Below are 26,128 nucleotides of genomic sequence, written 5' to 3'. Positions count from 1 at the left end.
GCTTGAGATCAATCTACATCTTGTAAGCGCAGTCAGTCAAGTGCTCTATGATGGCATGAATGCTATTAAATGTGATATTGTTTCATTGATTTTGCTCATTATATTGACAAGTATATCAGAAATTGTACAGTTGGATAAGGAATTGCTCAAGCTTCTTAAGAGGATAGGCCTACCAAACATGATGGCTGTTATTCTAATATAACAGAAATATTGGAAATTTCACTCTCTAAGACTCTCATCCAACGTTAGCATCCGTGAATGTAAGCCCTAGTTGATGAGACAGGACAATATAATATTACCCCTACCTCAACCTAGGAAAAGATAGAATTAGAACACAGGAAGACATTGGAAGAGGAAGAGGAAGATATTGGGAGGATTTTATTGAGAAGTAATATGGAGCAATTTGGACTGTATGGCAGTGACTTAGCCTGTGGCATTGAGAACATTGCTTAGACATTTGCGATTAATAGGATAGTGTGGCAGAGAGGGTGGACTGGGTGTCATATCACCATTGGTCTCTGGAGAACCAGTGAATGAATCTCTTGAGGTATTGAGCATTGGGAATTTGCCCTCCATAAAATCACTTATGGTATGTACAGGGTACAGAGTCATAGAAGGGAAATATACTCCAAGGGAAAGCAGTAAAGGTGTGAGAGAAACAGACGAACATATATGGAGGAACAAGGAGTGTATAGAAAGTAAGGTATGGTGTTTGATACCTAGATATGATTCAGCATGTCTCAGCTAATGAAATAAAGAGAGAAAAAAAAACAGAGAGTAGGATAGGCATAGAGACATATAGAGTGAAAGAGAATACAAATATGGCAATATTTGTGAAGATTGTTAAATAATTTTTGTTTTATGCATTGTTGCTTTCAGTGTAAGTTTAAGGCCGAAGACATGGTGGACACACCTTGTATCTCATTTTTAATCGGTTATTTTCATTTCTTGGCTTCAGCTTTCCATGATGCAGTGTGTAGCATCTCTATCTCTCTATATATACAAGGCTTGACATAAGCGGTGGCCCACGGCCACCAGAGATATATTTTAGGCCACCACTTTTTAAGAAAGAATATGTTTTTGTGACCCAATTGGGCCATCAAAAAAAAAAGGTTAGCATCCAGCCTTGGCTTATATATTACAAAATTTTTCTATCTATCTCTTGTGATTTACATTGTGAACAGCCTTATTCTCGTAGACTATATACTGCAAGCAGTCAGTGTATGTGAAGGCTTTAGGGCAGACTAATATTTGGAGTGAAACACTTTTAGGGTTTACTAATGAATTGCAGAGTGGCTGAGCATTTCTTGTTATATCCCAGCACTGGGGCTGCTTTAAGACAGGAACATGGTGCACTCTCAATCCTGAAAGACATCATATAATGGTTTCAGAAATGATGATGACAACCGTTCCCCCAATAGTGCTGTTTCGCTTGGAGGAACTTCGCTTGAGAGCATTCCAGGGTTCTTTCAAGTTGCCGCAATTTTTCTGTGACATTGCAAATGTGTCTATCTCGAGGAGCTCAACCATTCTCCTGCTGATGTCCTGCTGTGGTATTTCGGCAGGTAAAGATCTCATCAGTGCCATCTCATCAACATGCACATCACTCTTGTAGGTTTACTAATAGATATCATCTTGTTTGTATGATGCAGTCATATTGACTATTTGTGACCATGCATCACAAAACCAACAAAAAAGTAAAAAATCAAAATAGGTGAAATAGTTCAACCTACATGTAGTCAATCTCAAATTTTTCATAATTTCTGGAGGAGCAATTCTTCTACTACATTATTCCAAAGTTTGGGATCATGAAAAGAAAGGGAAATTGCATTTTTTACTAGGTATGTCTTAGAGTTTTCTTATCGTTTCTAAAAAATCATTTACACACTCTTCACTTTCAACTGTATTAACTTGATAGGATGATGCTACTGCTTGTGAAGTTGGTATTGATAGTGAATATAATGTGTTCGTTCTGATTCAGATCAATCTGATAATCCCTTCATTGTTGTTGCTAGGGTGTTTTGCATGCTGTTTTGTTTTGTTTGTTTGTTTGTGTGTGTTTTTTTGTCCCATTCACTACACAGCAAGCACAGCTTGGGAAGATTAAGCACTTGAATAGACCCCAAACTTCAGAGCCTCTTTTTTTCAGTACCAGTACACACTTTTCCAGAGTGTTCTTTCCAATATTTAGATAGGTAAGGAGAGTCCATTTCAGTTGAGTTATACACCATTTTCAAGCTGAAGGTGTGCTCTTTCAGAATCTACCTTTAACTAAAAAGCCATGTCTGGCAACTTTTTGTTGGTTATGTGATGCAGGGTCACATTTGATTCACAGCATGCCATCATACCCCAGGTTACAATGTTGTATAGTGCCATCTTGTTTCTTAAAACATAAGGTTACAATATTGTATATACACTGTTATCATGGCTGCCAAATCAACAATTGGCAATAGCAATTTATGCCTGTTAATTGTGAAGTGTGTATCAGTACATTGATAATGATAATGATTTTTTATGACTTTCTCAAAAAGGGTTATTATGATTTTGGACAGTAATTCAGACAGAGGTCATTGTAATCCACAAACTACGTTCATGATTACTTATTTTCAAGTGGTGCATGGTGCTGCTGCAGCTGAGCTGCAAATGTATGCACTGCCTATACTGCCACTAAATAAGTAACCAGTAGCTGTATATTCCTTTTTCAACAAAATGTATTTGAATAATGAATTTACATAATGTCCATCTGGTTATACAAATACATTTTGTTGAAAAACGAATGTCACAGCTACTGGCTACTTATTATTCAGGTTACCCATTGACCTGAAGAATATATAGTTGACATCTTTGACATTCCTTTTTGTTTTGACAATCCATAATTGAACATTCAATGTTACATAATCCCTACCTATCAAATCAACTTCAGTTTTGTAAGCTCCAACAGACTCACCTCTCGCAAAATTGGAAGGCTAATTCCTGTCATGCGCAGCCTAATTTTCATACCCTTTACAAAAGTAAGCAGTGCTCATTCAAGCATGAATTATTTTTAGACTTTTTGGTGTCATATGAAAGTTGAGTCCATAAGCTATCGATACATATAAACTTTTTCCCCCAGAATCATATATTTCTTATTAGGCAGCCATTTCAAAAGTGTATAGTTTTTTTTAAGACACACAGTAGTGACAGTGTATTAGTGTTATACTGTTGAGGATACCAATAATCAGAGAGAAAACAGAAAATTATTAAGTTACTGGTACAGGGTTTATTTGATGTTTAGCATTCATTTATTGCTGTATCACTAATGCACTAGAAATTGTTTTCACCAATTTAGTTAACCCAGGGTAAAATGCTAACAAAAACAGACAAAAAGTTATTTGATAAAATGGTGGATTTTTAGTTGGTACCCCAGGGTACCAAACGCTGCATCGTTTTTCCATTTAGCACGACAGTAAAGTAAATACAGTGTTACTTTTTTTTCCGGATTGATGTTCTGCAAAAATATTATACATTTTTTTTTTCCGGATTGATGTGTTTAGAAACATCAGTATTAAGCGCTATATAGATGTTATTCATTATCATCATCATTACATAACTACAGAACTGTACACTCACATTTGCTGGTACTGTGATTTTCCATTGTGCCAAATTATGATAAAAAGGCTAATAGCAGATTTGAAAATGTTTGAGATCTTCAAATTCTTATGTTATCCTTTTTTTTCCTTCTGTAAAACAGTTTTCCCACTATGCCAATGGCAAGCATTATTATCCCAGTATCCAACATATTTGTGATATGAAAGTGGAACATCATTTTTTTCCCTTCACAAATACATCTCCCATCTCCTGTTTCTCTTGCAGCATTCCTTTTCTATCCCACCCCCCCCCCCCATTACGTTTCCATGGTGACATCTCATATTTCTTTTTAAAAAATCATTCTATGCAGTCAATATCCTCTCATTGTCTCTAGCTTGTAAATTCTCCCCTCCCCACATGACCAGGTGTTCTGGTCCTTTCCCATTATCCAATTTTTATCCCCTACCTTTCCCTCTCATACAAGAGATGGTCTCTGCAGATAACCCCTTTTATGATAACATACCATCAGGTGAGGGGCAAAAGAACATTAAGTCTGCATAGAGTAAGAGCAGATCAAGCCTTTCTGCTCTCCAAACTGATGACATGACTGCAGTGCTGCAGTTTAGTCTGCCTGCCTACTAAAATGTATTATTCATACAGGGTTTATTTTGAAGCGTTTCTGACGTCTAGATATAAGGGTCGTGCAGCCTGTGGTGGTGTATCATGCACCCTGACATTTTGAGGAGAATACACACCCCAAAGAGAACCTGTTTTCCTGAAGAACACAAACAGACAAAACAAAGGCACCACAAAATAAAAGCTCCAGCAAATAAAATTTTGACCAACATTTTTTAAGAGAACATATTGAGTACACTGAATATCAATGGGGTCAATTAACATGATGTCCCCTGGCTATCCTGAAATAGATCCCTCGCGTGCTTAACTGTGACTCGGATGACATAGCACTCTGGTACTCTGCTTTTAGTTTGGTGCTGAAAAAGTCAAAACTTCATGTTTCTAAAATAGAAAAAAAAATATTCATGCTTTAAGTGTCCCGTAATGGAATTACAAAGCTAGCCATTTGAGATGATATACTGATGTTGTAAAGGTTGTGACTTCCTTCACATGTGTCTGATTTTTATCAGCTTTCCATTCATCATCTTCATTGCTGACATCAGAACTTTTTGAGTCGAATTAACTTTTTCTTTTTCTTTTTTTTTTTTGGTGTGTGTGAGTTCTCCTCTCATCAAAAGTACAAGTCAGACAGTGATGGGTTCTGGTCAGGACCATGGGGTAGTCATAGAAGAGACACGTTTGGTGCTCAACGAATACGACTCCCTTTTATCATCATGTAGTGAGAGGCAGGAGTAGTTTTACATCCGGCCTCGGCAGCGGGGAGGAAAGTTCAGCTCTTTGAACTGCTTCAGGACCGAGTGATAGTTCAATATCTGGAAGGCAGACAAACTAAATAGAGCTGTTTATTCCGTGGAAATGACCCTGAGTGAATGATAGGCTGGCGTTCAATCAATCCAATTCTTGAGGTGAATATATTGCCATCTCTTTGTCGCATTCCTGTGTGAGGCTAGACTTTGATGAATCACCCCCAGGAGACTTGTTCACAGTTATATATCTTGCAGCTGATTAAAAACTGCCACCCAGTCGTAATTCAAGCAATTCAAACCAATTTCACGTCAGTCGCAAGTGTTGAAATGTCTGTATGTCATATGGGAGCTTTCACTGATTGAATTTGCATGGCTTTTCAAAAATGTTGAGGGCCAGGAAACTAATTGCACGAGTGTGCAAGTGAATCATGTCAGCCAAATCAATTTTAGACTTGCATCTTTTGTTTTGAAATGTGTAATGTTGCACCCCACTGCATGCGCATACCCAAATTTAAAGTGGAAGTTCTGTGGTGAACTGTGTCCCATAGTTGTGACCAAAATATCTGAACCGTGCATTTGGAGGGAAGACAGTGTCTTTTGTTAGTCGATTAGTAACATGGAAACATACGAGTTATGGTCAATCTAGGGCAAGGTATATTTTAGTATCTTTTGTTAATCATATTAGTACCTAAGCAATATGATTGACAGATGATGTCACTAGCAGTATTTTTGTTTGGAAGGGGATTTTTGTGGCCTTATCCAAGTCATCTGAAGAAAAGTTGTTGAAAAATTATTGTAGTATGTGGCACATATTGAGATATTCATTTTGCCATGTAAGGGATGTTGAGGTATCATGAATTAATACAAGTCAAAATTTGCATTATTTATTTAACTACTATTTCTATTCTACTATTTTGACAGACATGGTGAATGAAATCATTGTAGTGCTTCCACCGTTTGATTTGTGCAAACTGAGAGTGCTTCGTTTGGTGAATGCAGACTCAATTCTTTTCTTTCTGTGCCAACAGATCCTCCACTCTACTCTCTGCGATTGCAAGGTGGCCGCACACCAAGCGAGGGCAGGCTTGAGATATTCTACCACGGCATATGGGGAACAGTATGCGACGACTACTTCTCAGCAGCCAGCGCCTACGTTGCCTGCCGGGAACTGGGCTACCACCAGGCCCATTTGCAGTCCAAGACCTTGCCCACATTCACCTTCAGCGCCGGCCACAGCCCCATGATCCTGGACGACGTCCGTTGTCATGGCAACGAGTCCAGGCTGTGGGACTGCGACCACCTCTCACCCTGGATGCACAACTGTGATGAGAAGACGGAGGTTGTTGGCATCCGATGCATTGCTGAGCATTCTGTTCCTAAAGGTGAGGAGGCAAGCAACTGAAAGAGAGATACATGAGGGGGAGGATAATATTGTCTTTTTTTGTGTTTCCGGAGTCTCTTGATGTGGTAATGTGTTAGAAGTGCGTGACCTTCAACCCATCAAATCCTGTCTTCTTCAAATTGGCAAGTCTTTAATTTTACTGCATGGCCAGCATATTGTGAAAAAAAAAACCAGTAGATGGAAAGTCTGGTCAATTTCATTAAGTCTGCACAAAATCAGCTTAAAAGAAAAAACATTTTCTTCTGAAATATTATTTCAACTTTAAGGATCATGCAGTTGTAGAGGCTTCACTATGAAAATAGGGCTATGATGAAAGTTCTTATGGAATACATCAATTGGATAATAAGAGAATTAATAAAAAGATTTAATGGGTTAAAGTGATTGATCATGACATCTCTTGTTCAGTTGTTTTGTTCAGTAGTTTGTCTGTAGTTAGCCATTTCCAATGTCAGATATCTTGAATACATCCCAATTTGACCCTGTTACAGTATCATGTATTTTCAAACGTGGAAAATGTATTCAGGTGTGCTAAAGTGTGTCATATGTATATTAAAAAAATGTATTTCTCATTTTCAGGGAAGAATAAAATATTGAATCTATCAGATTATAAGTTTGGTTCTTCATTGTATTTTTAGGAGCCACATGATCTTATCTTGAGTAGACTGTGTGATCAAGGGGAGAACATTCTCTTCAATTTTAAAGACAATTCTGAGATAGTCTAATAGGAATACTGCTAACTTTTGGTAATTTTACTTACTCCTAATGTTATGTAGCAAGAGTAATGCTGAGCAAAGGGAATCAGGTGGAGATATTATACGGCGGTGTATGGTGGAACGTTTGTGCTGATTCTGACTGGGATAGGCAGGATGCCACTGTTGTCTGCAAACGACATGGCTTCTTGTACGGGTTGCCAGGGAAACCAACGGGATGTCTGGGGGGCGTTGAGACCTGCCACGCCAAATTTGGACAATTTCGCTGCAAGGGAACGGAAAACTTGCTTGAAGAGTGTGATTATACCATGGAAGACACAGGAAATAAGTGGTCCTGTGGACATCGCTATGCTGTGGCAAAGTGCTTGAATTTCACACTAGCCAACCACCAAAGCAATCTTACGGACCTCCACATATTCAATTCCACCCTGGTAGCACATGTCAAGAAGCAGAAATACTTGGGTAAACGAAATTTGCTTTTCTGTATAACTCCCAGGAGATCTCCAAAATATATATGCATCTCCCTACTTCCTCGTGAAAAATGAGTTAGATTTCCTTTGCCTGCAGCCATCAACAAACAAGTCTTGAAACAATAACCAGAAAAATGTGTAGCATGGTAAGATAATAAGATTTTCTCGTTTTCCACCATCTCATCAGCATGAAAAACAGGGGGGGGGGGGTGATTTTCTCCCCCTTTGAAGACGAGACAAGAACACCAATCTTCTTAACTCATTGAGGATGAGGAGATTTTCCTGTAACATGCTATTCTCACAGACACCTGTGCAAGTACAAATTTGTATGCTCATTACTAATCTTCGACAGGTTTAGACATCTTCCACAGGGGTTTACTTTTAACTAATGTTTGTATTTTTTTCAAGTTGATAACCAGATTATAGCAGTAACAACTAGCATAGCATAGTGAGCATCTTAACATTCCCAGCTGAAACATCAGAAATGTATGTATACTGATGATTACAGTTTGTATGAATAGATTATTTTCTTCATTACATTATTATTTTGACTTCCCCTGACCCACACTGAGCACTCGCCCTTACCAAGTGGTCTGATCACCTCACCTATTATGATGGTTTCAATTTTGCCTTGGCTCAGCACCACCTTAACCACGTTTCCTGTGTAAAATTGCGTGCTTCGCTTTTGTATGAACTTCTGTGTGCCTACCTTTGGCATTATATGTTACTGTTAACAGTATAGAAATGAAATGAAAATAATTGTTGTTTGTAGAAGTTTGCAATATATGTGAGCACATTTTTCAAAACATTAATGTTAGACTATTTCTGGACTTTGACAGAGGGGGATGTGAAGCTGGCTAATTCAGTGGAAGACCACGAAGGCAGAGTGGAGATTTTCCACAACAACAAATGGTATACAGTCTGTGACGATGGCTGGGACATCAATGATGCCAGGGTAGGTTTACTCGATCCTCCTAGTGAGGATCTTCTCATTCTATTTCCAGAAAGAGATATCCACTTTTTAGTCTGATTTCTTCTTCTCTTTCTTCTTCGTCCTGCCTTTTTTTCCCTTCTTGTTCTTGTTCTTCTTTTTCTTCTGCAACCTCCTCCTCTCTCCTCTTCTCTTCTTCTCCTTTTCCTTCTGTTGAATTTTTTTTCTTCAGGTCTGAAGATGTGACTGAAGATGTCTTGTGTGTGTGTGTGTGTGTGTGTGTGTAAATGGAATGCTGTGGAAGTGGCTATTTTTGGCTAAGTAATTTTTCGCACCCAGCCAGGTAAGAGGAAGTTTGCGTGTTCTTTATTCCACGGAATCTGGACAAAAATTGATAAAACATATGTCATGCAAAAATATTTGCATTCTTTTATTTTTGTGCTGGCTTTTGGTTGCGTGAAATGTGCAAAATTTGCACACCATGAAAAATGTCAAGTTTTACAATACTGTCTGTGGCAGATTGTTATTCCTCTCTCTATTGGAATTGCCTTTTGGAACAGAGCTATCATGCTAGTGGGCAGACGTTCATTTGTGCCATTCTTTCCATCTAGGTCGTGTGTCGTCAGCTCGGCTTCCAGGATGTCCTCAAAACGTGGTCACAGGGCACCCCGTTTGGTCCCGGCATCGCCGACATCCTCCTGGACAATGTGGACTGCAAGGGCGATGAGTCCAACCTGCTTGAGTGCGACCACAGCGGGCTGGGCGTCCATGACTGCACTCACATGGAGGATGCTGGGGTCATCTGCAAGGCAGAGGGTGTCTCTGCCAACCAGTCATCGGGGCCAGGAAACCGTGAGTTCCATCCCCCTCACCTTGTAGGTTTTGATGTGGTTCTTAGTTTTGGGAGAAGAATTTTATTGTTCTGTATTGTATCACAAGGGCGGGTGGCATGGGCATATCCAACAATTGTGAGGGTTCTTCACCTGGTAGCACTCTGCGTCAGATTGACTGTCAAATTATATGATTCTAGTGGGTTTTCTGTGAGAAGCAGAAAAATTCTTGCAGGATTGCCCATTGTCCCAGCTTACTGCTTTTTGCATCTTGCTGATACAAGCAGATTATTATTTTTTTCTTTTCATTTAATTAGTGTTGCATCATGGCTTGAACCAGAAATTTATGTGAATTACATGTGTATATTCATAGTGGAATATGCTATTATTTTAGGCATGGATGTGAGATATCATATTCATTTTGGTTGGTGCGAGGATGAAAAAATATAAATTGGGAAATATAGAGGAGAGATTATCTTCTTTTAGAGCAGGTGGCAGAGTTCATGTTTTGTATCATCTATGGCACAGTATTTTCTTGTAATATCAACATATTGTCCCAGTTTCTAACCCTAGTACCATTGACACTTTACTGTACCTTGTGTGCTGATTGGCACACAGCCAAAGTGCATTCATTCAATTGACACAAATATCTGGAAACTAACTGTCAGTGAATGAAGAATATGGGATTCCCCTAATCCCTATTGAATCATCATGACACTTATATTGGAATGATGCATGTTGTTACACATAAGTGGGCTTGCTGAATTTACAACTAGGGCAAGTTTGGAGTGATTACTGAATGCTTATAAATCAAAACAAGATTTAAGTTAAGCTACTGTAAGTGCCTGGCACATAAAGGGTTGGGATCAGTTATTACATTATATTCTTGATGTATGTATGTATATGTGAGCAATTGTGCAATGTGTAATTTCTCAGCTGTGATATGAGTTAATTATGACTGCAGATTGAAACAATCTATCTTATCATACACACGAAAAAGAATAAGTAGAAATAAATAAAGGTTGTATATTGATGGCAGTGTGATACTCTTTGAGCTCACAAAGAAAGTCAAAATGTTTCCCGCTTTCCATCCTCAGAGCTACCACCCGGGGCAATAATTGCAATATCCTTGATATCAGCATTCTCCTTCATCATCATTGGGGGCGCCCTGCTCCACTATGCCTGCAAGTCATGTGACAGGCGCTTCGAGGAGACTGCCTCATCTCCGCCGCGCTCCACACCAATGGTGGTCATGATGGTCCACTCATCGCGGGCCAGGCCCACCAGCGGGGGCTTCTCACAGAGCCGGCGCTACGACGCCCTCCCATTCACCATCTGCTCCAGGACTTCCATAGCCAGCAGCACCACCAGCCCCGTCTCAAGCCCCGTCTCCCAGGACGGGACCATCTGTGAGGAGCTGGAGGCCCTCAGCGGGGGCGGGGGACCGCCCTCCTACGAAATCGTGCTGCGACACCCAGATGCCTTTGCCCAAATGCTACAGAGTGAACATTTAGCACCGCCACCATCGTATAACAGCGTCTCACAGCAATGACGTAAGGTACTCATCTGGTCAGTCATTATCATCTTCCTCGCCTTGGTTACACTCCCATGGATTCCTCTTCTCGGTGCTTGAGCACCTATCAGTTTTTCTAACAATATTCCTGCTTGTTTGTTTGTTTGTTTGTTTTAATATGAAGTATTTGGTGATGTATGTGTCCTTTCTGTTTTATTTCATTAGCATTGCTTTTTAGAGAGTAAACAGTCTGTCAGGAGGCTGTTTTTAAGAGTTCTGTTACTGACATCATATGTTCATTGATAGATGTAGGGCTTTGGGTAAAATTCCTCTTTTGTCCATAGGAGCTACTATTTTGACATTTTTCTAGTGTACATCAAGATGAATGCTTTTCTATCTTCACATCTTCCTCTCCACTTATCTTATGAAGCGATACGTTGGCTCTAAATTATGTTGGATTTTTTTTTTTGACTGACCAGATGGGTACAAATGCTGAAAAAAGAAGTTTCATATCGACAAGAGTTTTATAAATTATCTCGTGGACTTGCCGCACGTCACAATAATTGTGTATATACATGAGCGATTTTGTCATGCAACGTCTTGGACGATGTATATAACCTTTTTTTGTAATCCACTCAGTGCTGGAGTTAGAGCAAACTCTGGTACATACATGTACACATCTTTGTATAATGTACTATTTCTGTTTTTCTTTCATCAGTTATTTAATGAATATACATGTATACATTGTGACAGAGTATTTTCATGTTAAAAGTGCAGCAACGTTAGAAGGTACAAAAAAACATTGGTTTCCTGTACTTTGAAGTATATCAGAGGAAGTACTTGTGTGATTGTGATGAGTTGTAAATTTGCCACTATTTGTTCACGGTTATGATTTATGACTCATTAAATGATTATGAAAATCAAGTTAGGCCTAGATATCCCTCACAGTTATATACAGGTAACTATTGGGACAATGGACTTAGATACCACCGTCCTTGATACTCATCAGCAATGCTCAAATTCATAAACTGAAAACTTAGATGCAAATCTGACTTCTAGGTTTGTCTCTTCATTCTAGTTTTAATGAGAGCTCCCCCCCCCCCCCCCCCCCCGTTTTTTTCCCACTCATTTGCTTTCACTTTCTCCTAATACCTTTCCCACAAGATTCTCCCCTCCATTGCATGCAATAAGTCGATGCCACAATTAGGACTCATCAGTAAGTGAGTGTTTACAGGACATATACAAAATGTAGGGTACAGGCTCTAAAGGCTGAAAAAGAAAGACAGAAAAGGATGATTAATTGAAGTAGTGTCAGATATTCCAGATTGCTTTCTTAAGCAGCAAGCAAACCAGTCATTTTATTCACAGTGGGAAAATAAAAATAAAAAGAAAAGGAAGCAGCTGATACTAGCTTTATGTGAACTAATCCAGAAAGCTGCTTGGACAAGATATTCATACTGGTAGCTACTTGGATGCTAAAAATATCATTAAGTTTACCTGTCCATCTGGACAACTGTTAGTGATACTCTACAATAACTAGATACAGAAATGTATGATTTAAACAATACGTTAAAAGATGTGATATACATCAAAGCTAGCAAAGATTTTATTGATTGAAATATTGATAGTGCTGCAAAAGAGATATTGGCAAGACATGTAGTGAGTATATATTTCTGTCATGTCCAGATTCACTTTGGCACTACACATAGTTGGATCCAGTTAGACATCTAAGTTTGTAGATCCACTGGCCAGTTTTGGCATTAGGGAATTTTCGTTGTTGTTGCTGTTGTAGCTTCCATCTCTATGTTGAAACAATGACCAATTGAAAGCCTGCTTGTTTGTGAAGGAGAGATTCACTGGTAGGTAAAGTCTGCTGCCAAATTAATGATAGGAGGAGTGGGATGTCGGTGGTGGTGGGAGAGTGATGTGGTCATATTGATGTAAAGTGTCTACTGGTGTATGTCCTCATCTTGCCAGTCTTTATCTTGATTGGTATTGTTTGGGTATATTAGAGCAAGATCCTCTTTACAGCTTGGTCCTGGTGGTACTTTTATCATTTATTTTCTACAATATGATGAAATACTTTTGAAGTGTAGACTTTGTATTTTGTTATAGTTTTTGTGGACGAATGGAACATCAATTGAACTGGAACTAAAAACTGAAGTAAAAGAAATACATAATTCATATTCAAATTTTGTTTGAAGAAATGAAAGCGTTAAAAAAAAAGGAATGGAAGAAGTAGGTATCACAAGAAACATTGGTCAACATAATGCACTCTATGGTAGCTCATGATGAATGTTAGAAATTTAAGAATGATCCCAAATGAAGATATCCTGGCATCATGTCATTTTGTGACCACAGTGCAGATATACACAGATTGTACAGCTGTACACAATAGATTGGTGCGCAGCCTTTGAAAGAATGGTTGTACCTTCTGTTTGATGTTAGAAAACATATTCTAGGGGAGTGCTGAGGTGCATTGGGTAGGGATCGGGGTACTGGGTTCAAACCATGTATGGCCCTCCACATCTTTACACACTGTGTTTTGTGGATGTTTTTTTTTTTTTTCCTGTTAATACATTGTTTTTTGTGTGGGTTTGTTTGTTTGTTTAGCTGATTTTTTCTTTCCTACTGGCACAGAAACCCTGTTGACAATAATTGCAATCTTTGTGTAATGGAGACTCTATAATCTTGCAAAATCTACCTTTTCCCACAGTACAGTTGGTAATTCGACATACGGCTGCTAGTTCCCAGTGGCATATCTTGCTTCTGTGTATTGGTCAGGTTTGATGAGCCTGCTGTATATAGCAATGAATCAATTATTCTTTTCCTTTTCAGACTGACACTGAAATTCTTCAGAGTGGAAGAAATTTTTAAAAAAAAGTTACTGAACTTCAAAAATATACTTGGTGCTATGTGAATAAATTTTGTATGTCTGTCTGAAAGATTACTGTTGTTGGTAAGTGAGCAGGTGTATGCAGAATGTATCAAACATTTTGCTTTTGTGGGTCACATGTATTAACCCAAATCTCTTTGGCTTTGGCACAGTTTGAAAACCTACAGCTCTTTTGTACAGTGTTTAAAGAAATTTCTGTTCCCATGTTGTTTGCCTGTGTCTCCAGTTACAATCTCAATCAATGTATTTTGCCAGCTGTATATTATTTGTCATCATTTTAAGAAGGCATCTTAAAAGTGAAATATTCCAGCAGCAAGGAGATTTTCTGTGTGTATGCTGTTTTCATCACGTGTGAAAATTAATACAGAGTACACTGTTGACACCATAGAATTAATTACATTACCCATCAATGCAATAGTGTTTACCGATCATTTTTAGCCTGCCATGAAAAAGGTGTGTATGGCATGCAGATGCAGAATGGACGCATTTGGGCTCGGCAAGAATATTTACAGTTGGCATTGTTTTATCAGATGTTCATATATAATATGTGTTTTGTATATATGAATTTACAAGGAAGCAGTATATCTCTGCAAGCATATACTGTGGTGGCACTTGTCTACAGGCCTCCTAGAATTTCCACCAATTTTCACCTCTATGAAATTTGTTCCAAACGCTGCACAAGTTCAAATTAATCAGCTTCTTGCTCCTGAAATGAAGATTGTATTTTTTTTTTTTCATTTCTTCCTTTTATTTTCCCTGTCTCTTCTTCTGGTGCTTTCCAACCACTTCAAGATACGAAGTGTTTCTTTTCTTTACGTTTGTTCAGTTGTCTGTCAAAGGTCTTGTAAATTTGTTTGAATGTGTCCAAGAAGTTTAGGAACAAAGGACATGTTTGAATGGATACTCAAACACTCACATTGACAGAAAGACACACACATCAACAAACAAGCTAAATTCTGATCATTAAATAATTTCTATGCTTGAAAATAAGATTTGAGCATAAATAAGAATGAAACAATCCATTTTCATAAGATAAATATTTACTCAAAAGTCGGTAGATTTATAAGCATTGTTCTAAATATAGGGTAAAATAGTGCCCTCGTGGTTTTCTTTTTTAACATTTTACTGAAAATGAAAATGACTTCAAGTTGACACCATAATGTAAAGGAGATCAAGCTCTGCAACTCGATACCAATAACTCTACACCCCCAAACTGTGAGAAAGCCTTTCTGATTCTCAGCCAAAAAATAGACTTCTGTGTTATTAAGTCACTGTTTATGACAGAAAAGAAATAACCTGAAAGCGTGATGTGAGACTTGTTGTCACTAATGTTGCTGGTATTTTAGCATTAGTGTTCTATTCTGTGTTTTGGTTGGACTGATTGTTGATTAGTGTTGGGTTTTTTTTATGCTATCTCAACAAATGATATGTGTGAGATATTTGGGTAAATTTCTGTATTCCTATCTTTTTAGAGAACACTGTTGACACAATGTGGAAAGAAAAGCAATATATGGATTTCTTTGTTCGTATATTACAGAGAGAGATGATTTTCCACTACTTTATTTAGCTGGTCTTTTATATTACGTTTACAACAAGGTACCAGTAAATAAGTTACATGGTAAAATCTGCAGTCCCTGCAATCTAATTAATGGGGTGTCCCTGTGCTGCACATTTTTCCTCTGCTTGATCTGAAATGTATTGAGACAGATGTCACTCTAGCAATTCATATTATAGATGATTAATTGATTTTTAATTCAGGTTATCTTATGGAAATGGAAGCAATTATTGAAGATTCTCTGACAAGGCTTCTCAAAGTGTCAAAGGCAACTGGGACAGTCTAATTGATAATGTGACAGTAATTTTGGATTCCATTGGCTAAGATTGAGATTTGTTTGTGGCTACGTATGCAAATATTTTAACTGTGTATTAGGTGCAGCACCTCACAACGTGTCAGAAAGTTCATGTGTGGGTTCAATGTTGGGTTTAAGTCAATCACTGCCAGGCTGCCCAGTGGATGGGAGGAAGGAAGTTTTAGAGGGAAGATGAACAAAAATCAATTTGCCACAACCACCTCTAGTGCAATATGGAAGCAATATATCTAGTGTTGTGGTGTCATAATGGATGCCATGAATGTTGCTATAACAAGGGAAACTTCTCACACTTCCCCACCCCATAGAAAATCAGTGCCAGAACAATTGAAAATACTGGCAAGTTCTCCTAGAAATGGGTTCATCAGTAAATATTTCCATAGCAACCAGTTCTCAAAAAATTAAGTCAGACATGCAGAGAATTCTCCACTGTGATGACTAGGCTGTGGTCAAAAGCATAGATGTTTGGTTGTGCAATCAATTATAATATGAATTTGTGCAAGTATGATTTTGTGTGAATTTTGAAAGACTGCAGTATCATTTTCTTGCCCTTCTCACCAGTGATCTGTCATGAAGGCCTGTTGGAATGCTGGGGAGAAGCAAATATTTCTGCTCCTCCCGGCATTTTTTGTCGCACAAGTCAGAATTGCAACAGAGCATTAGTAGATTCAGCATTGCAGTAGATATACCTTGCAATTATTTTGTGATGTGCGTACATACACTCTGATATGTTTTGCCATTGTAAATGATGTACTTTATAAATATCATGTAAAACTTTTCCATTTCTTTTTTTTTTTTGTCATTCTGCTCTACCACCATGTATTCTGATGAATAAATCATACTGAAACAGAATGATGCATTTGTAGTTTTGCTTGTTTTCATAGTCGTCTGAAAATTCAACAAATTCAAATGAAATGTACTCTTCCCTTGAGTCATGAGGCACTTTCAAATCCCAGTCTCATTGAATGATTACATAGGTAACACAAATACAGCACTCATCAAGTTGTCACATATAGATGCACTCTTTGATTTAATTAAACAAAAAAACACTGACTCTAATCTCAATAGCAACAAACACACGATTGTCAGTACACATCAAGGTTCTCCCCATTTGGAGACTTCACTGGAGAAGAATGTACATGGTCATGGGATTTGTTCTGATCATCGTTTGGACTAACAAAAATTATCGCATCATATTATAAGTACATTCAAGAAGTAAGTCCCTTTTGATGTGGGAAAAACACATCCTCAATGGAAATCTACATGGTGGGTGACATATCACCAAAGTGTTACACTTAACACTTGCCAAATATTATATGTTGGTACACACAAAAAAGGACATTTGATTGTGGCATGTCTACTCAAAGTAAGTACTTGGTGGTACAACTTTGTTCCAGTGAAGAGTACCAGCCTCCTTACTGATTTTTCAATATCACAACACTTATTGGAGTCTTGTTGACAAAGCATAAAATGCACACACCTGCCGATTGTTTCCTATAATGGCAATCTAAGCCAATGCATACCAGGAGGGGAAAACAAACTTTTGATTCCCACAAAACTGCCATGGCATTATGGTGGTATATGATTAAAATATATTACTAGAGGTAAAAATTAGCTGTAAAAAAACAGTGTTCGAACCATGACTAAATATTGCCACAGTTGGAAACTGGCTATAAAGATGTCCTTTGTATTGTATCAGGTACTGAGTATTTTGTAAGAGCAGCAGGGGGAAGTCAGGTAGGATGAGCTGGTGAGTAAGTTGAGCTACCCCTTGTTGCTAGGAAACCACAACAATTGAAAGCTGTTTTGCACCCTATGGAAAGTACATCACACTACATCGCTGGAACTGCCTCTGTGACATGGGGGGAGAAGGCTATGAAATTATCATTATTTTCTTAGTTTTCACAGTTTTCTGCTATTTCATAGTTTTGTAGATATACATAGAATGGTTATACCTTCTCATCTTGGATCTATTAAAATTGCTTCTTATGAATTGATGATATTGATTATCATGGGTTTTTGTGTAAAAACCTTTGAGCCACATTGAACAGTAAAATAGAATCCTGGGTGAAGTTTTCAAAATAGTGTGCATTGGGTTGGATGAACCTTTTGATTGGGGCATATTGAGCCATGGCTCAGCTTAACCCTATGCCTGGCTCATCCCTTATCCCAATGTGAATTATTGTACAAATTTTTTAAACATTTAAGTCAACAAGGAATAAAAGATAATAATACATGAATTACATGCTTAGATGTACATGTCGTGCCATTTTAATTTTTTTTTCTTTCTAAGATACCAAAAAGCCATGGAAATACATAAAAAGAAAGAGCGGAAGGAATGCCGGAGAAGATGTTCTTAAAAGAGCTGCTGAAGAGGTGCAAAGCGGTAGTTCTGTGCGATCGGCAGCTTGGGATCTGACCACAGACCACATGGCACTCCACCGGTATTCAAAGTATCAGTAAGAGGGAAGTGATTTGTTGTTTGGCTGTGCAAATCTTGCATCACCTATACAAATCTTCAGAACTACCATCATGGAGAACGACTTGGCTTGCCACATGAAGAAGCCATATTAGCATCCATGCATGGTTTATTTGATTTACACTGGATTTAAACTGGAACTGGAACATCGAAAGAGAAATAATACATTGTACATGCATTTTACTTTCTAAAAGTTCATTTTTATGGACATTGAATGAATAAATGAGTGATTCTGATTCATCATATAGCCCGTACTCTTCTGAAAGTTATGAAAGTGGAGATGAGATGAGCATTATTGAAATGTAAAGCATTTAATAAGTAATGTTTGTACGTTGGGGTACACACTATTTTCATGCTAGGTTTATTGACCACAACATTTTTGCCAGTTTTTTATTTTTGTTGAACATTAGACTACAACAGGAAATACAACAGTCATTGGTTTTAGGAGCATTTTAGCATTGTGCCTTATGACCAATAAGAAAATTAACCAACATTCATAGTCTGCACCAACACCTTAAAGTTTCATTAGTGGGTTGGCACTTTACTCATACTGACATTTTGCTTCAGAAGGAAAGCTTCCTTGAAATTAATTAGTAGTTAAATGATTTGTCAAACATATTGCAAATGTAGATCTTCATTTGTTATGTGTGATTTTATCATTGAAATGACTTAACTATTACAGTAATAACTGTATTGTCTCTAAATGATTTTTTTTTTCCCCCTGATCTACATGTGATCTAAAAATGTTCACATGGGTTAACAAAACGTTCATATGGGTTTAAAAAAATGCTGGATATTTGGACATGTGCCATGTCTCTTTAATAGTGAATTTCACAAGGTTAGATCAGTAGTGGAAGGGATTTGAAATTGCCATTAATCTATTCGTAACTGTATCTATTTTGAATAAAATGCAATTCTGCTATGCTTTTACGACCATATTTCAGATTAGCTGTTGACAGTAGAAAATGGATTTTGAAAAAACATTTTTAAAATTGATTCATTTATTTCAAATTTCCAGGACAATCCCCACCTCTGTCAATACAGCAGTGCTTCCAAGTAGTTTCTTATATGACAGAGACACTATATACTTACATGTTAGACATCCTGGAAAGGATGTTACCTTTATATTAATACATTCAAACTTTCAAAGGTTATTTTTCAAATCTGAGAAAAAAAACATGATGATAATGCTGTCGTACAAAATTCATAGTTCCACTAGTTGCTAGTTGCTAGAGAAGGAGAGACAACTACTGCTCTCCTTTGAAGTCATGCGCGGCAACGCCGAGAAGTTATGCGTTCAACTACAGGTATTACCCATGTGCTTTGACAAAAGAGAGCATCAATAATCACGACTAGCGCTCTCACATCTAGAAATACTTGCACCTACTGCAATTCGCTCTCTCTTTCAATGTGATGGCAACAATGAATTTGTTTACCTTGAATTGGAGCAGCGAATCATAATGCAGTGTAAAATTGACAATTTTAACAGCAAATAGTTTAAAAGCACGCTGGAACACGCTTTAGCGGAGTACTTTACTTGAAAGATCAAAATATCCCAGATTAAAAGATAGAAAACTAACATGCGGAAATGTGCGCATTATAGAAAGATATTAGGTTTTTTAGAGGGCCTAATTTTCATTTCACTTCGATTTGCGCATTACGAAGAAACTAGAAATACATGTTTATAATATTGAATTCTTTCCTAAACTATTCTAAATCAATTCCAGTATTTCATTTAAAATTTTACGGTGAAATAAAGCTTGTAATTCAACGAAAGGTAAAATGCATTCTTCATCTCTAAACTTCGTCTTGCAACTCGAGTGGTGCCGAGCATGACTTCAAAGCGTAGAGGAATGCTAGACATCCCATTGTAACACCTTGAACCCAAACATGTGTTTGCATGAATTACGAAGAGTTGCCACTCCATCTCTGTAACACCTCCCTGGTTCCACATTGTGGATACCTCTGCAGTTTCTCAATTTAAACAATTAAATATTGAAAGCAATCAAAGCATATTTAAAGCATCAATTCTGATGGTGGTTGCTTTTGTTTGAAATTGAAATTTGATTTTGAGTCAATAGCACCCTTTATTCTACTACTGAATAAACCCTTTAAACTTAGCATTTTTCATGCATTTTTATTAACAACTCTCCATGTTATTGTTAGACAAGAAAAAATGACTTTGCTGTATTCTGTTACAAATTTCAGAGTTATTTTTCATGTTTGGTTTCAAAAGATTGCTTCAAAAGGAAAGCTTCTATGAAATCATGTGAGAGTCAAATGAATGGCGAAACGTATAGAAAGTAGTCAGTGTATTCTTTTTTCCATGTTTGATTTTGTCATGTATTAAGATGGTTTATAGTATCTACCATATGCTCCTAAATATTTTTCCTGATCCAAGTGTGATCTAAAAACATTCACATTGGTAAATATGTAGAGATAGCAGTATGTTTGAACACAGTTTGCTTTTTCCTCTTCATGAATCTTAAGTTTAACCCGAGCATTTATCATACACTAAGAAATTTCCATGTTGGAGCGAAAAATGACTTTGCTGTTACAAATTTCAGAGTTATTTTTCACATGCTTGTTGATTTGGAGTTTTGTGATTGATGAAACTATCTCCTTCATTTCGCTGTACTTACCTATCGATATGATAATTGCCATTCTAATGCCGATTAGAATTGCCCCCGGTAGCTAAAATTTTCTTTGAACCTCCCATTGCCCCGGCAACGACAGGGAAACCCCTCACACACTCCCCTATATAGGTCTGTGCGCGGGCGATCTCATCCTCTTTCTTCTGCCGCTGCTCATGACGAGTACTTGCCCACCAGGAGTAGCTCCACATGACAGATAAGATCGTTAATTTATACCTTTTAACCGGTTTTCAATCTTCTTACAGTAGTTCTATCCTACTTGATCTATCGGCTCCTTCCTTAGCCAATTCTTGGTTGATTTCATGTTTAAACTATTGAAAGCATAGATTTTTCGGATCAGTTTCTCATGTATGATATTGTCACCGTAATGGCTCTGATATATTTACAAGTTTATTGTTTCTAAATGATCTTTATGATCCATGTGTGGTCTGAAAACATACATATGGGTAAAATGTACGATACATACCAACTGGGTAGGTACATTGTCAGTTTCCAGCCATCTATTTTGGTCTTATTCAGCACATTGTATTCCAGCATGTATGGTTCATACAAATATAGGCAATTTATAAGTGTTCAGACTTCTAAAGAGATTTATAAATTAATTTTTTTTTTTGTAATTCCACATTTTGGAATTGTTCTTTTTATGAAATTTTTGTAATTAAGAGTTAGTCATTCATTTTGTAATATGAACTTTCCTGCATAGTTTCACACTGTTGCATTTAACAATGATTATGGAGGCGGGGTATTCACTGAGGCCTGCACATCATCCTCATACAACACTTTTTTCTTTAAATGCATCCTCATACAAAAAAGGATTGTGGAGTACTAGTGGTGATTTTGATACCCGAAACAAAAAAACAAAAACAAAAAACAATCTACCCTATTAGCAAGGCTTTAATGTGTACTTAATGGTATTTTACTCCCTTTGTCAAAGGACATCATAACCTCTGGAATAATACTGATACCCTTTTACTCATTTTTTTTAATGATTTAGATACTATTAATGCTAAAGCGCATTACATGCATGATGCTGAAGGAGGGACCCTTTCCATGCTTTCAGGTACACGGAAGATGTACAGTCCCCGATGAGACATAACACCCCCCCCCCCCCCCATGACAAAATTACGATTCTGTATGTGACTATTATGACAGTGAATGCTTTGTCTTTTTAAAACTTGAATTGTTGAATCAAAATCTCTGTATTTCAAGATGTCTTTAAGGGTATGATTGATTCTGTGCTTGTTTGAAATATATGCAAAGTACAATGTATGTCTTCATAAGTTCCCACAGATTACACATTAGAGACAGGTAGAAAAAAGTATATATTGTTTTAATTTCACTTCACAAAGGAGGGAAACCAAAATCTTACATTACTTTTCCATTTTAAGCAAAGAGGCATTGATATTTTGTGAGTTTTCACAGAATAAAGAATATTTGTATATAATGGATTTGGCTGCAATAAAGTGCTCAGCCACATATTTGAAATGTGATTTTAAATATCCTCTTTAATCCACCAAAATATTAATTAGTACATTTCTACAAGAAACTATTCAATCTTGAGTATGTAAAGGTTCGTGTTACAAACAATTGGCCTTCTCGAGTCACTAACCTGATTTAATGGATTTTTTTAAACTTTCAAAAGCATTTATTTCAAAATGACTATTGTGTGGGTTAGCTATACTAGTATATTGCACCAACCCCCTCAGTTAGAAGTGCGTTGAATTTCATCTGCGGTTCTCAAAATGGCAGATGTTTAGATTCACTTGACTAATGACATGGTACACCTAATCAAAGTATGGGGGGAAATGGTGATTAAAAAAATCTTAGATGGCCAGATGAAAAGGAACGCATTTGCTCACGACAAAATCACAAACGGAATGCTTGAGAACTTTCCAGCCGAACTGGGCAATAAAGCATTCAAAATCGTGAAAGGATCTGTCATCAATAAAATGAAATCACTGAAAAGTAAATATTACGAGGCAGAAAAGAGAAACCGATCAGGGGCTGGAAAAGATACTCTCCTTAGGGCATGCCCACAGTATTTTGAACTTCATCAATTCCTGGGAGATCGTCATCTCACACAACCGCCATGCTTAGTTGATGCTGCTGCCGATCGTCGGGAAGAGATGAAAGCAAATCTAGTGCATTAACTAGCTAATCAAACCAGCCGCCATGATGGATGTCTATTTACCCACAATGCACTAAGCCAACTTTCCAGACGTCTGGTCACAAGTACATACAGGTGCAGAATCGGATACTAACCGATTACACGCTTTTTGTGGAAACAAGCAGGGTCTGCGTTAGCGCAGTATTTAATTCCAGGTTTACAAAATTTCAGGTCTATCGGATTCTCTGTAAAAACATATAAAGAGGTCAGGGAGAGCTAGATGGGGCTTTTCAAGACCCCGCAAACTACAGCAAAGTTGACTGGTTCTGACCTGACCATTCCATTGGTTGACTGGTAATGTTACAACTAGTGCATGCCCGAGCATAAATTCCATACAAAGACAGGTTTATACACAATATTTCAAACTTCCTGTCTGATTTGGTAGGATTTGCTATATTACAAATTAGACAAACATACTATCCCTGTCTAAATCAAAGCATCAGGAGCTGTACTTAGATTTGTTATGAATATTTTGTGACATGTTCCTAACAAGATAAGTTTGATATTGTACTATTCACAGTTGAAACTGCGTTCAGATTGCCCGTACTTCTCGCTTATTGGCAAAATTTCATAAGGTTAGTCCTAATGCTTCTCAAAATCCTTCTCAAAATTCATCAGTTTAATCAGTTATAATTTTTTTTTTTTCTGGAGGAGCACACAGTCAGTTATTGATTATTGTATCACTGAATCACATGTACTGTTTTTTCTTCTTCTTTTGTGCCTGTAATTTTGGTATTGCATTGTCCTAGTGTTATTCTATTTTCTAGTCTTTTTGTATGTATATAGTATAAAACACCATATAAACGCAATTATTATTATTATTATTATTATTATTATTATTATTATTATCATTATTATTATTATTATTATTATTATTATCATTGTTATTAAGATTAAGATTACATTATTATTATTATCATTATCATTGTCATTATTATTATTATGATTATCATTATTATTATCATCATCATCATCATCATCATCATCATTAGTTGTAGTATTAGTATTATTATTATTATCATTATTGTTACTATTATTATTATTAATAAACCTGCATGAGGTATCTGATAAAAGAAGAGACCAATCCAAATAAGACCAAACTTTACAGGTCTATAATTTTAACCTAACTGAGAGGCATAAAGTTTTTCTGTTTAACCCAACATTATAATTTCTATTTGAAAGATGAGTGTAACTGAGAGTCTTCCAAAGACCAAGCTTTTGCTACCTGTTGTTTTACAGACATCAACACAACTCTTTTACTTCCATTATAATTACAATTTTTCAAACACCACTTGAACCACGGCTAAAGCTGGAACCACAAACTCAACAGTGAAATGTATGGTCCTTGAAAATTTTGAGGAAAGAATTTCCTAGTCTCGATGATAATTAAAGAAAAGACAGACAAAGCGACCACCTGCTATGCGAACAACACCACAGAAATGCCAGCCCTAGCCAACCATCTCAAGGCATTATCAGTCAACAAGCTTGCCATCATCACTGGGGTGGTAAAGAGAGAAGATTAAGGAACGATGCGATTGACGGACCAATCAAAGGTGTTGACTAAAGTAGTAAACTTTGATATCAACATGGATGCTGTGGAAAAAAAAACATATGAGGTCTGACGTACTCAGTGTTGAGGAGGCTAGGAGGAGTCCAAAAAAGAGGAGGCTGTCAGTACATGGAACAACCTCGGAGGTTTGGGAGTTTAATACTGGAAACTCCAGCATACAAGAGGAGGATGTTGACCTTGGGAAGCCAAGAAACCAAGGAAGACGTACAAGTTCTATGGGAAGAGACTGCAAAGAGACCAATAAATGCATAAGGTGATGTCACCATCTCCGCACTGGTCGTGGAAGATTGTGCAAAACTTTCAAAAAAAGTGGAGTTCACTGAGGAAAGAAATCAAAAGTGGGCTGATTGCTATTGGCTATAAAGATGGAAAGTTCACCTCTTTATTTGTTCTCGAGGATGGCAACACTTTGTTAGTGCCACACAATATGGCTGTAGACATTTTACCCAACCTGGAGCTACCCGTAGAAGTGGCATTTACATGTGGAATAGATGGCACTGTCATGTTCTTCCAGTTGAAGTAACACTTATGATTTACAGTGACATCAGGGGTGTAGATTAGAAGAACAGAAACACTTCTCACACCATGTGTGTAGGGCTATATGTTGATTTCGTTTTATACATGTACATTTTTTAATGCTTCCCCATGATATATCACCAGATGCATTAACTTCTCAGATTGACCATACATCTACCCATCCATTAGTCCATTCATACGGCTTCCTATGTTTTCTGCTGTTATTACATTTTACATATAGCTGCAACATCTTGCCTTTCTAAATGATGTGATAAAGTATCATACTGTTTTGCAAATATATTTGGACATTCTTCATTCTTTAAACTGATTTGAGAATTGACCAGGTGTGGCATTCTAACAAAAGCTGACATCACCTGCCAAATGGCAAGCCCATGTACCCATCCTTGTGCAAAGTTGAAAAAATTCTGATCATTACATATCACAGCAATGCTGACTGTGAGAGAATATCCAGCCTTGTCAATAAAAACAAAACTAAATTTCATGCCTCCTTGTCCACTCGCATGTTAGGTAGCCTCATGATCAGATGCATGGAATTACTTGCTTCAGACACACTCCATCACTCTGAATAACTCGAGTGGATTGTTTAAGAAAGCTAAGCGTGCTACTGCCTGAGGTTTGGCTAGCTCTAGCAGCCAGCTATAGAACTGCTAGCTGCTGAGGTCAGAAGGCTTTTGTTTTAAATGTTCACCTATACAATCGCTTAGCTGGTTTTGCTTGTTTGTGTGTGACAGAATATGAAAAGAAAACATGCAGAGAATGGCCCCTCCTAACCTCTCCACAAAAAAAAAAAAGTCCCTATCATGGGAGAGGCGACACTCCTCTCCCAAACCCATCCCACGCATGTACGAGGGTACTGTGTAATCAAAGGTAACATTTGTGCAATGGATCCCTAATCTTCTTCATCAAAAGTTGGCAGGTATGACAGTAGTTGAAGTAGCCACAAGCAACAACTGCTAGGTTCTGATGCTGCACAATTTGCATTATCATGATTATGTTGGCCCATATCCAGTAAAAGCTAGACTACAAACTAACAAAATTTCATGAATCTTGAGAGTCATTATAATCACAGTTACATCAGTCTACAATGTATGCTGCTTGAATTGGCAGCAGATGTCTCATTCTAGACAAACTCATATCTTTCATGTCAATAAA

At 37.4% G+C, this 26,128-nt stretch overlaps 1 protein-coding gene across 2 annotated transcripts in view; it reads left to right on the top strand.

Moving 5' to 3' along the window:
- The window catches only part of LOC139736892 (CD5 antigen-like), a 35,334-nt gene extending 24,042 nt beyond the window's left edge, over positions 1-11,292 (top strand). The window contains exons 3-7 of one of the 2 annotated variants that reach the window (XM_071647551.1): positions 5,978-6,331; positions 7,125-7,523; positions 8,371-8,486; positions 9,074-9,314; positions 10,390-11,292. In XM_071647551.1, the coding sequence (XP_071503652.1) occupies positions 5,978-6,331; positions 7,125-7,523; positions 8,371-8,486; positions 9,074-9,314; positions 10,390-10,844 (1,565 nt within the window). In that variant the 3' untranslated portion in view covers positions 10,845-11,292. The remainder of the gene's footprint in view (positions 1-5,977; positions 6,332-7,124; positions 7,524-8,370; positions 8,487-9,073; positions 9,315-10,389) is intronic. The other variant, XM_071647552.1, reaches the window with a different exon arrangement.
- The last annotated feature ends 14,836 nt before the right edge of the window (positions 11,293-26,128 follow it).

Source organism: Diadema antillarum, unplaced genomic scaffold (genome assembly GCF_040938485.1).
Source record: "Diadema antillarum isolate AM-2024a unplaced genomic scaffold, OU_Dant_1.0 seq00000672_RagTag, whole genome shotgun sequence".
Classification (NCBI taxonomy): Eukaryota; Metazoa; Echinodermata; class Echinoidea; order Diadematoida; family Diadematidae; genus Diadema; species Diadema antillarum.
This window is presented reverse-complemented; position numbering and strand designations above follow the sequence as displayed.